The following is a 12667-nucleotide window of genomic DNA, read 5'->3' as shown; positions in this document are numbered from 1 at the left end:
ACATCTCCAAAACATGTTCTATTTACAGTGAGGAAAAAATAAACACTAACCCAGTGTGCATAAGATTGTTCTCATTTTACTTCGATTTTTCTCTTTCTATAACTTTTTTTATCTTGTTTTTTTTTCTAATAAACGAAACAATAATGTTCAGAATAGACAAAATTATCTACCGGATGGGAGATAACTTTACTTATTTTAATTCAGTTTCCACCAATATCAGGAAAAACAACACGAAAATAAGAAAAGCAATACACTGCAAGAGAAAGTTGTGCTTCTTTGAGATAGACGTTTTGATATTTCGCTAGAAAAATAAGTTAACAAATCTTATCTTACGTGCTTCCAATTGGGTAAATATGTATGTATTTATTTACTTATTTATTTATTTTTGCAGTGTTTATTTCCTAATGAAAAATCTTTTGAATTCAACAAAATAAAAATAACGTATGTATGTTATATATTTTGCACTATTTCAGTATGAGGTGAAGTTGTTTTTTTTAATAATCATGTCCCTAGGTGTGAATGAGCGAATGAGTTGTCTGTCCCTGTGTGCCCTGCGATTGGCTGGCAACCAGTTCAGGGTGTCCCCTGCCCACTGCCCGGAGATGGCTGGGATGGGCTCCAGCCCCCCCGCGACCCTAATGAGGATAAGCGGTACGGATAATGAGATGAGATGAGATGTTGACCCTTATCGGAAATGTGGAAGACTTGATTGTACTGATTTGTGCAGGATTTATTGTTTAGTTTGTGAATGTTGACTTAAACTTCTCATGACCCTCTGCAGTTTATGTTTCCTTCTTTCATTTATTAATATGTATAACAAGAAAGAATACAAACAACCAGTGTCTGTATTCTTGTGCCTTTACCTTAGAGGTGCTTGGTTCTGGTCACGTTTAATCCTAAACTGGAAGAAAATGACATCAAGGAAGAGGCCACGCGTCTCCTCCTCAAAGCCAAACAGATGAATGAGGAGGACAGTAAAAAATTCCTTGAAGAGGAGGTCCCACTCATTTTATTTCTTGTATGATGTTCACCCCTCGTGTCTTTATTCTTGCTGAGATTACTTGTTTCCAAAAGGCTAAAAGGGAGGCAGAGCCAAGCAAAGCAAAGAAATTGTCCAAGAGCAGCAAAATTTCTGACTTCTCCTCCAAATCTTCATCTCCATTAGTGACACCACTTCCCGACAACATTGAAGCGGGGTAAGAATGCTCTCAAACGCTATAAGTTGGAGACAACCCATTTTAAAAAGGTTAAAAATGTATCAGTCTTCAGACTTTAGACAATTCTACGGCGTTTCATGTGTATGTCGCGGTACTACAGTACATGCGTGAGGAGGATTTCTGTAGTGTGTGTCTTTGTGCTTTTTAACTGTTTGAATATGTTAAACACTTAAAAATATGTAGTTAGACAAGAATCTTTGAAATAGTTGTCATTGTATATCACAAAATTTGTGCTTTTAAAGTTTATCAACAATTACACTACCATTCAAAGGTTTGGCGTCACGCAGACAACGATGTATTTTCCATGATGAAGCCTTGCTTTTATTTATCAAATGAGTTGTTAAATGGCTGTGTTTTCTTGTCCATCTACCTCTTCATTCTGTTGTCCAGACTGTATCTTTGTCATGCCAGCATCTTGGAGTCACTAGTTAGCTGTAGATGTTGACACTGGTGTTTTGCGGGTACTACGGTATTCAACCAACATGCCTTGTGAGGAACTGCAAAGCATCTATATCTCAAACCAAAGACTCTAACCTACTTGTCATGGTGCCACCACTATATCTACTCTTGTTATAGCCTGTTTGTGCTTTCTTGGCAATATCTCGCAAGGAATAGCCTTAATTTCTTAGAACAAGTATAGACTCTCAAGTTGAACACAAAAGTATTTTCTGAAAGTTTATACACACCTACCAATGTAATATTCCAAATACTTGGCTACCTCAAAGGAAGGTCAGTTTTACAGCTTCTCTAATCAGATAAACTGTTTTCAACTGTGCTCACATCATTGCACAAGGGGTTTCTAATCATCCATTAGGCCACCCATCCATTTTCTGCCACTTATCCGGGGTCGGGTCACGGAGGCCTCAACAGCAGAGAAGTCCACACCTCCCTACCCCAAGCCAATTCATCCAGCTCATCCGACAGGATCCCAAAGAGTTCCCAGGCCAGCCTAGAGACGTAGTCTCTCCAGCGTGTCCTGGGTGGTCCCCGCGGCCTCCTGCCGGTGGGACAGGACCTGAACCTACTGAAAAGAGGCGTCCAGGAGGCATCCTTATCACAGACCCGAACCACCTGAACTGGCTCCTCTTAATGCAGAGGAGCAGCAGCTGTACACTGAGTCCCTCCCGGATGGCCGAGCTTCTCACCCTATCTATATTGGAAAGCCCAGCCACCATGCGGAGGAAACTCATTTTAGCCGCTTGTATTCAGGATATTGTTCTCTCGGTCATGACCCACAGTTCATGACCATGGGTGATGGTAGGAACTTAGATCGACCGGTAAATTGCGAGTTTTTCCTTTTAGCTTAGCTCCTTCGTTCATCCGTTGGCCTCCAAATGCAATTAGCAAACACAATGTATTATTAGAACACCTGGGTGCTGGTTGCTGAAAATCGGCCTCTAAACGCCTACGTAAATATTGCATTAAAAAACAGACATTTGCAGCTAAAATAAACATTTACCATGTACCATAATGTATGATGTATATTTCTGATTAGTCTTATGTCATATTTATTGAAAAAACATTGCTTTTCCTTCAAAAAATGAGGACATTTCTAAGCGACTCCACCCCCCACTATTCCATCACAGAACTCTAAATTAATGAGGCACGATTTGGGGCATGAGCTGTTAAGTCATCTTCTATTTCACTGGCTGTCCAAAAATGATGTTTCCTAATTGTTACAAGTGGTTTAAATCCTAAATACACTGTACTGTAATTGATATAATGATATCCAAGTATCATTGAATTTTATTTTTAATTTGTCTTATTTAAAATTTGTTTTGGCTTAGAAGTCAAAGGTTTGAAGAAGCACGAGCGTCTCTGCTGCACTCCTTCACTTCCCGCTACTGTGAATACACCATCCCATGCTTTGTGTCGGACGGTGACCCTCCACAGGAAGACAGGCAGGCACAGCCAACATGGAGGTAAAGCTCTGCCTCAAGCAGTCTCCGCAAACCAAGATTAATTGAATTGAATTATTATGATTTTTCCAAGTGCTCTTTTTTATCAAGTAAAAAATGGGACCTGTGTCCCCAAGAATATCCAGCAATCATAATTTTGTCCCTGCCGATATTATTTGATCAACTAAAAAGAAATTGGACGTTTTGGCATGTCTGCACATTTTCTTGTTCCCTTTAACTTTTCTATTGTAGGCAAATCAGTTCCAACCTAACTTTTGAACATGAAATACATTTAAAGAAAAAGGGTTCTTGTCCAAAGTAACCATTTCGCGTCTAAAATTTCCACAGCCCTCTCAATATTGTCTACTTGAAGCTCCAATGTCCTGCTGTACAGCCTCCTCTGGTGGTGATTTCCAGTAATATCAGAAATTATGCTTTGGATTTCCAGCAAGTGGCAGTAGGTGAGTCAAGTACTGCCGAGCACAAATAATATCATTTGCTCTACCGAAAAAAAGCTAATACAGGCGTGTAATCAACATTCTTCATGCTTTTTAGGAGAGAGAGTGATTAAAAGATTTTCTGTCAAGAACATTTCAGAGGAATCTTTAGAGGTATTTCTTTTCAAAGACCCAATCTTAAATTCTTCCTGGGGATAGGACCCAAATGGATTACTAACCCCACTGTTATTTTATGATTATTTTCAAGTTAACGTCATCATTGCTTGATATATATGGACCCTTTTCACTTCTGAATGCTCTTAGGGGCATAAGACCTGGAGAGCAACACACTCTGGTGTTGGCCTTCTGCCCCACTTTGGAAAACAAGGTGCCATTTTACAATCACAACCACTCTTTGCTAGAGTATCTATTTTCAGAGTTGTTGTTTTTTTTTAATCACTCTACATATTGAGCAAAATCTAATCAGGTCCCTCTCACCAGTACTGCGAGACTTTGGAGGTGCGTTGTCAAAAGATGACTCTTGCCGTTACTCTGCGTGGGGAGGCAGTGGTCCCTGCCATTACATCCTCCCATCCTGGAGGTCTTTTGGATTTTGGTTATGTGATAGAGAAAGAGAGCACCTCAATGGTCCTAAAGGTAAGACTACATCCGCTAAGCAACAGGGGGGAAGGCTTAAAGGGACCGTGTGTACTATTTAACACATCTTAGTGGTAAAAAATTCATTCAGTAAAGATAAAAAATAGCTAAAAGACATAAATTATTATACAAGCGTGCCTTTTCAAACACTCGTAGGGCAATCATTTTGAATTTGCTTGCCATAACATGAGCCTATCTTGGAGGTAGCTGACATGATTGTCCGCCATCTTGCTGCTCAATTGTTTGCATCGCACTGTTTTGATTTTTTTCCATTGTCTACGTTGCTTGTAGCTTCAGAATAGCGCCGCTGTAGCAGTGGGCTTCAAAGCGATGTTGTATAGCCTCTCGCCCTCTAAGACTCAGGGAGCTGATGAGAAGGTAGCCCTGCTTTTGGGTGGCTACACCGACTCAAAGATTCAGCCTGTGGTAGGTAAGTTGTTGGACTCCCCACTGTTTAAATGCCACCATTTTCTACAGTAATATAACAAAATAAGATCGGCTAAAACTTATAATATTCAAGATTGAATTAATTTGATAAAGTGGATACACTTGTGTACATTTACTGTTTGGCTACTCATAAGGATGGTGTCAATTCCTGCTATGTCATTCACATGTAATAAAATCCAACTCCCATCGCTGCATGTAAAAATTAAAATACGAGTGACCCGTGTGTGTGTGACATACAATGATCGACTAGGGTGAACGTTATGCAAACACAGGAATTCTCATGTAGGTTTTCGATCAGTGGATGGTATAATAATAATCTGTAGTTTGCATTAATCTGTGTTCTGTGTAGCCCAAGGTGCTATACATTAAACATGACTTGACTTGAATGTTCCCACAAAACTCATAAAACAAAATTAACCTAGCGATGGTTGATACATTTGTTCAAACAGATATTTATACCCAAATCTTGAGTAGTCATCGAAAAAATTACCATCAGTGTACAAATGAAAAGCTTTTATTTTTAAATAAATCCTTTAAAATTCTAACAATGTAATTCCCCTTGCATTAATTTAATAGCAATGTCTCATTTTTTTAATTTTAGGTCCATAATTGTTAAATGGCTACTAAAAGACGCTACTGGTTTCGGATACTTTTGTTACTACCGATACCTGAGGAGTGTTCACACTTGTGCAACTAAACTATTATTTTACTTTGGCTCTCAAAATGCTAACAGACGTAATTCAAGGTTAAAGAAAAAAATGGCCTTTCATAAATCATATTTGTAGCCAGTGCACAAAAGCAGACAAGTGTACACTCTCACATCCATTCATACCAGGTGAAAATTCATTTTCATGACAAAGCAACAAGACCTTTTGCCATAAATCGGTGGCAATTGCTATCTGCATTGGAGGATTTATTGACAATTTTTACAATACACTTTATTTGTTTATAAACCGAGCAGATCACATTGTTGGTCTTAATCAGGGTCTGGAACCGTTTGACTCAAAGAGCCATGAAAAGAAAATATTCTGGGTTTGTTTTTTTGAGAGCCACACCATATATTTTACGATGAAATTCAACAAAAGACCCAAACGAATGCTAATTTGTCAGCACATTTTATTTCACTGTGTGACGTTTGATCATTTTATAGAGTTCACGAAATAATAAAATGCCAGAGCCTTTGTCCAATATCAACAAATATACCACTTAAAATGTGTCTCTCTTGCAGTTACTTAAGATTGTTGAGGCTCATTTGTACCGTCATTTTTGTTGTAAAAAATGGTTTCAAAACATGGTGCATGGAGATTTCTTTTGTAAAAATGTCACAAAATATTGCAAATGAGAAGGATACGGATGTATTTAGTGGAGTGCACTTTTTGTGCTGGGATCTGACCACTCCTCCCGCTCACCCAATCAAATTGCTCTGGGTGCCTGGCTGGTGTTTCGGGTGTTTGTTTTTTGGGTTTTCATTGCTAAGTGTCTCAACAGTTAACAGACTGTTTAATTAGCTTCCATTGAAATGATTACTTAAAGACATACGGTCAACACTAGTTTGTTGATGTAACGCTAAGTGTAAATTGTAGTTGAAACTTTGCCCTATATAGTTTGGACCAAACAAATCGCTCACTGCTTCGCTTCGGCTTCTCATACACCAATTTGGAAAGTCCCCGAGAATATTGCTTATGGCCCTTGATTTCTTTCCGAGCCAGATGCACTCCTATAAAGAGCCAAACCTGGCTCATGAGCCATAGGTTCCCGACCCCTGATTTTAATACACTTTGTGTCCCTTGTGCCATATGCAGGAACACAGAACTACAATGGGCTGAGTGTTTTCAGTGTCCTGCCGGTGGAGGGAAGTATTGCAGCAAAACAAAGCCAGGATGTTGTTGTCACCTTTCAACCTGATCACCCCTCGGTCAACTATTCTGATCAACTTACCATTGAGCTTGTCAATAAGGTCTGGAGAAGAAACATACAGCACGTGTTTGTTTGTTATTTCATTAACTTGTTTCCCTTGTGTACGTATAAATCCTAATGCCTAACGCATAATTCACACCACATCCGGAAAAAAAATGAAAGCATAATTTTTGTGTTGTCTGTGTACACTGCCTCGGGAATAGAAAAAAGCGTCTCATCTTTGGCGCTCCCTAGTGGCTTCTTGATATTTTTTCCAAAAATGTTTTTAAATGAAAATTATCTAGATAGATAGATAGATAGATAGATAGATAGATACTTTGTTCATCCCCGAAGGGAAATTCACATTTCCAGCAGCATCCCTGAGCTGAGAACAATCGAGAACAAAACAATCGAAAATAACACGGGAGCTGCTGGAGTGGCTGCCATTCGTGACGGCGCCGGAAGAAAAGATTCAATTTGAATCATGTACAAACAAACAAATAATTGAATCATGTACAAACAAACAAACACACAAAATATTCATGTTTCAATAAGTGGAGTGTTAATAAAATGGGGGGAAAATAATTTCTGATACTGATATAACCAGGTAAAACTAATTTTAAGTTACCTGTCCAAATGAATGTTGTGCCATCTCACCTTTCCCACTCTCTCTCCTCTCACCTTTCCCACTCTCTCTCCTGCAGTTGACTTGCTGCTGCTCGCTCCTGAAATACTTACCTCTTTGTGTATTGTGCAGTCCCTTCTCAAAAATCGTAATGAAGATGAAAATGACATTATTTATTAATTTGCCATTTAATAACAACAATTAAAAGTATGCGGATGCCAGCACACAACAAAAGCATAGTTGCAATGATGTGATTCTACATATGGTAACTGTTGAAGGAAGACAAACATGACACAAACATTCTTCACGTTTTCCAATGACTTGTAGATATAAACAGTATGTATGTGTGTGTATATTTTTATATACAAACAGTATGTCACAAAAGTGAGCACACCCCTCATATTTCGCCAGAGATCTCATCATAATGTTTAATTAAACAATACTGATGAAAAATCGCTTTGACACAATGAAAGTTAGTCTGTGTAAAGCTTATATAGCAGTTTAAATTTATTTTTCCTCCTCAAACAACTCAAAATATAGCCATCTGTAGCTAAATCTCTGGCAACAAAAGAAAGAGTGCACCCTTAAGTAAAAGTTTCCGAAGTTCATAATGTATGTGGCCATCATGATTTTGCAGAACCACTTAAATCCTCCTGGCCATTTATTTCACCAGAGCCTCACAAATTGCCACGCTTCCACGACAACATGACTGAGCTGGGGGATGTTCAAGATCTTGTGCCTCCACACCTTCCGCTTGAGGATGCTCTAGAGATGTTCTATCGGATTTAGATCTGGAGACATGTTTGGCCAGTGCATCCCCTTTACCATTAGCCCATTTAGAAGTGTCTTTGTCATCTTAGAAGTATATTTGGAGTCATTCTTGGGCTGGAACTTTGCCCTGTGATGCAGTTTCTGAAGGGAGGGGGATCATTCGCTGCTCCAGTTTTTCACAGTACATGCTTGAGTTTGGGTTCCCTTAATTAAATGCAACTCCCCCAATTCCAGTTGCACTCATGCAGCCCCAAACTATGGCATTCCTAACACCATGCTTGACTTTGTCCATTCATCCATTATCTGCACTGATTATCCTCTGTAGGGTCGTGGGGACACCGGAGCCCATCTTCGGGCAGTGGGCAGGGGACAACCTGAACTGGTTGCCAACCAGTCGCAGGGCACACAGAGACAGACAACTCACTTGCTCATTCACACCTAGGAACAATTTGGACCGGCCAATTAACCTGACATGTGTGTTTTGGGAACACGCGCGGAAACTGGAGTGCCTGCAGGAAACCCACGCAATCACAGGGAGAACATGCAAACTCCACACATGAAGGATAGTAGCTGGATTTGATTCTATGACCTCAGAACTGTTCAGCTGACATGCTAGCCACTCAGGCGCCACACATGAAGACACCACGGGTGAAGACACCATCTGAGCCAAATCAATTATTATTTGTCTCGTCAGACCAGAGGATATCTTTCCAGTAAGCCATGGCCTTTGTTTACATACTTCTTTTCATTGTGTCAAAGCGACGTTCCTTCAGTGTAGTTCTATTAAATGTGCAGAAATGTGAGGGGTGTACCCACGTTTGTGACATATTGTATGTATATATATATATATATATATATATATATATATATATGAAAAATGGTCTGCATTTATATAGCGCTTTTCAAGTCAATGAAGACCTCCCAGAGCGCTTTACAATGTGCTTCACACTTACCCATTCACACACAGATAGCAGCCATGCAAGGCGCCGACCTGCTTATTGGGGGCATTAGGGATTCAGTGTCTTGCCCAAGGACACTTCGTCATAAAACACGGAGGAGCCGGTAATCGAACCCGCGATCTCTTGATCCCAAGACGAGCGCTCTACATATTTTATACATATACCGTAAAATTCGGACTATAAGCCGCCACTCTTTTCCCAAGCTTTCTACCTTGCAGCTTAGATAGGTAGATTGATTCAAAATGTAGTGTGCATCAAGCGTAATTTATCATTAGTAGCTAGAAATCTCATCTCATCTCATTAGCCGTACCGCTTATCCTCAGTAGGGTCGCGGGGGGGCTGGAGCCCATCCCAGCAATCATCGGGCAGTGGGCAGGGGACACCCTGAACTGGTTGCCAGCCAATCGCAGGGCACACAGGGACAGACAACTCATTCGCTCATTCACACCTAGGGACAATTTGGACCGGCCAATTCACCTGAAATGCATGTCTTTGGAATGTGGGAGGAAACCGGAGTGCCCGGAGGAAACCCACGCAAGCACGGGGAGAACATACAAACTCCGCACAGAAAGTCTGGAGCTGGATTTGAACCCACGACAGGTTCCCATGACATGAACTGTGCCGCACAAGCGCTAACCACTGCGCCGCCGTGCTGCCCGTAGCTAGAAATGCTTTGTTCAAATTAATTCATAACGAAGGTAGGCAATTGAGGTACCGTATATATTTATGGAACATATCTCAGCCAAATTAGCTCTTTTAATAAGTATAGGGGAGTAGTAGTTCTAGTTTCTAGGCATGTCAGTTGTCCCCATATGTGATTATGCACGATTTCAAAAATGGTATGAAATAATAATGATTTACAAATTATTTAGTGGACCCCTAAGCTACAGCTCTTTGATCCCTAGGGTTTTCTGCGCTTCTGTGCCCCAGTTTGGGGACCCTTGCCTTTTTAGAATACTGCTTGTGCAAACGAACCAATGGAAGTGTGGTTCTCCTTCTGTTTTCCAGAGTAAACTATGTGTCCTGGATCTGCGAGGTGCAGCGTCGTCACACAATATGTATCTCCTTGGAGGAGATCCATTAACAGTTCCTATTGAATCCCTTCTTCCTCCACTTATAAGCACTCAATCTCAGCTCTCAGGTACATTCACTTCTGCCTTCATCCCTTGCGGGTCTAAGCTTGGAGTTACAAAATACACGAGAACTATGGACCGATATTCCTTAACCTTTGTTGAATAAACCCAGGGAGACCCCTCCCATCAAAATGTTAAAGGATATAATCGGCATGTCTTCACTACATTAAAATAATTGCAAACTTACTTTTGACCAAATTTGAGGTTCCATTAGAAAGCTGCACAATCTGCACAACCGCTGAAGTTGGTCAACAACAAAAAAAAAGACTTCAATCATCTTGCTATGAAATGAAATGATTTGAAATGATCTGCATTTATATAGCGCTTTTCAAGTCAATGACTTCCCAAAGCGCTTTACATTGTGCTTCACATTTCCCAATAGCGGCCATGATCTGTGCAGCCATGTAAGGCGCTAACCTGCTTTTTGGGGGTATTGGGGGTTCAGTGTCTTACCCAAGGACACTTCGGCATGTAACACGGACAAGCCGGGATTCGAACTGGGATCCCTTAATCCTAAAACGATCGCTCTACCTCCTGAGCTACTGTCGCCCCAAGTGACAATGTATTTTAAATAAATAAAATGGCTAAAATGTATATGTATTTCTATGTGGTTGCTTTCTATAAGGGTCAATTATTATCCTATAAAAATACATTAGTCAGTTTTATTTTTTTGAAAAGAAAAAAAAAACCTTGACCTTTTGAACTTGCATCTTTGTACATTTGAGTGACAGTGTTCCATTTTTACTGGGCTGATCATGAAAAATGTAATGAAATTTGTACTGTATATAAAGCACGTTTTAAAAGAACATCATGTATTATTTAGCACCTGCTATGAGTAAAAAAACTGTAATTGATTAAAATGGATAGCAGTGTTGATAAAAATAATAAACAAAGATACATAAACTACCTTTGAGATGTGTATTCTCTTTTTCAAGTACAGTGGAACCTCGGTTTTCGAACGCCTCTCAGTTCGGACAAATCGGTGTTTGACCAAAAATTTCGAGAAATTCTTGCTTCGCTGTTCGGTCAAAAAATCGAAGTTCGAACACCGGTACACTAGGGTGCGATGCTGAGCGGCGTACGGGTGTTTTAGCCCCTAATTATGCCTCCGAATAAGGTCGGTGCAAGCAGGACAGGTGAAAAAAAAACAAGTTGTTCGTCCAACTATTGCCTTTAAGAAAGACATAATAGCTAAATATGAAAGAGGTGTACGAATTTTCTGATCTTGGTAGTGAATACAGCATGGCTAAATCTACTATCAGTACGATAGTAAAGAATAAGGAGGCTGTGAAATCGAGTGACGATGATTTTTCTCTCCCCACCGTCCACCACAACGGTAAGAAATCCTATTCATAATCTCATCTCATCTCATTAGCCATACCGCTTATCCTCATTAGGGTCGCGGGGGGCTGGAGCCCATCCCAGCCATCTCCAGGCAGTGGGCAGGGGACACCCTGAACTGGTTGCCAGCCAATCGCAGGGCACACAGGGACAGACAACTCATTCACTCATTCACACCTAGGGACAATTTGGACCGGCCAATTCACCTGAAATGCATGTTTTTGGAACGTGGGAGGAAACCGGAGTGCCCGGAGGAAACCCACGCAAGCACGGGGAGAACATACAAACTCCGCACAGGAAGTCTGGAGCTGGATTTGAACCCACGACAGGTTCCCATGACATGAACTGTGCCGCACAAGCGCTAACCACTGCGCTGCCGTGCTGCCCCCTATTCATAATCCTTTTTTTAAATTTTTACACGTTCATGTTAGCGTAATCTTTTGTACGGAAGATTATGCTAACGCGAACGTACGATTAGCCTGGGTTAGCTTCATGTTTACGTTCTTGGTAAACATTTAGGGTGTTGGAACGGATTAAAAATGATTTACATTACTTTCAATGGGAAAAACGATTTTCCGTGATCGACCAAATCGGTTTTTGAACAGGGTTCTGGAACGGATTATGGTCGAGAACCGAGGTTCCACTGTAATCGTAGGTTAAGAAATGTGTGATTATTTTACACAACATGAGGCTCACCTAGAGGGATTTGACATATTTTTCAGCCAGTACCCTAAAAAAATCGGAATCATTGTGAAAGGCTGGGTATGAAAATGAGAAGAAAGTATGGTTTGGTCACTTTAAGTCTATGTAGTTTGTATTCTTGTGCTTCGTAGCACTACACAACACAGAAACATCTAATGGTCAAATATTACACAGTGTCCCTTTAAGAGTAAATCTCCTTAGAAGAGAGGTTCCCAACCTTTTTGTTGAGAGCTACTTTTTATCAATTATTAGTGCAAAGGGCTACAATTTTAATATGTATTTCGTAAAAAAAGGGAAAAATAGCATGTATGGTATTACTACGTTGTTAATATGCTAAGTTATTACCAGGTTTTACTTATTAGAAGGTTTAAAATAGGCTCATTCAACTGCTAAAACATCTTGCCTGTTATGAATCAAATTTCCTTGAAAATCACAATTACCTATCACTGGTTAGCTGTTTCCAAAATCATTTTGCGGGCTATTTTAGAGTTCACAGGGGAATAACTGGTGCCCCCAACCTAAGAATATGCTGCAGACTGCTAAAAATTGGTAAGGAATGACTGTCTTGATGGCCATAGTTAAAA

General features: G+C 40.2%; 1 protein-coding gene across 1 annotated transcript in view; it reads left to right on the top strand.

The window, feature by feature from the left end:
- Positions 1 to 12667, top strand: part of cfap74 (cilia and flagella associated protein 74) — a 66146-nt gene that overhangs the window by 48829 nt on the left and 4650 nt on the right. Inside the window, 10 exon segments of the mRNA XM_088331681.1 lie at positions 869 to 997; positions 1075 to 1196; positions 3005 to 3139; positions 3464 to 3576; positions 3671 to 3726; positions 3821 to 3940; positions 4054 to 4209; positions 4501 to 4639; positions 6459 to 6613; positions 9916 to 10048. Of these exon segments, the coding sequence (XP_088187807.1) occupies positions 869 to 997; positions 1075 to 1196; positions 3005 to 3139; positions 3464 to 3576; positions 3671 to 3726; positions 3821 to 3940; positions 4054 to 4209; positions 4501 to 4639; positions 6459 to 6613; positions 9916 to 10048 (1258 nt within the window).

The sequence above is a fragment of the Urocampus carinirostris genome, chromosome 3 (genome assembly GCF_059441175.1).
Source record: "Urocampus carinirostris isolate Australia breed hairy pipefish chromosome 3, RoL_Ucar_1.0, whole genome shotgun sequence".
Classification (NCBI taxonomy): domain Eukaryota; kingdom Metazoa; phylum Chordata; class Actinopteri; order Syngnathiformes; family Syngnathidae; genus Urocampus; species Urocampus carinirostris.
Note: the sequence above shows the minus strand (reverse complement) of the source record. Positions and strands in the feature narration are given on the sequence as shown.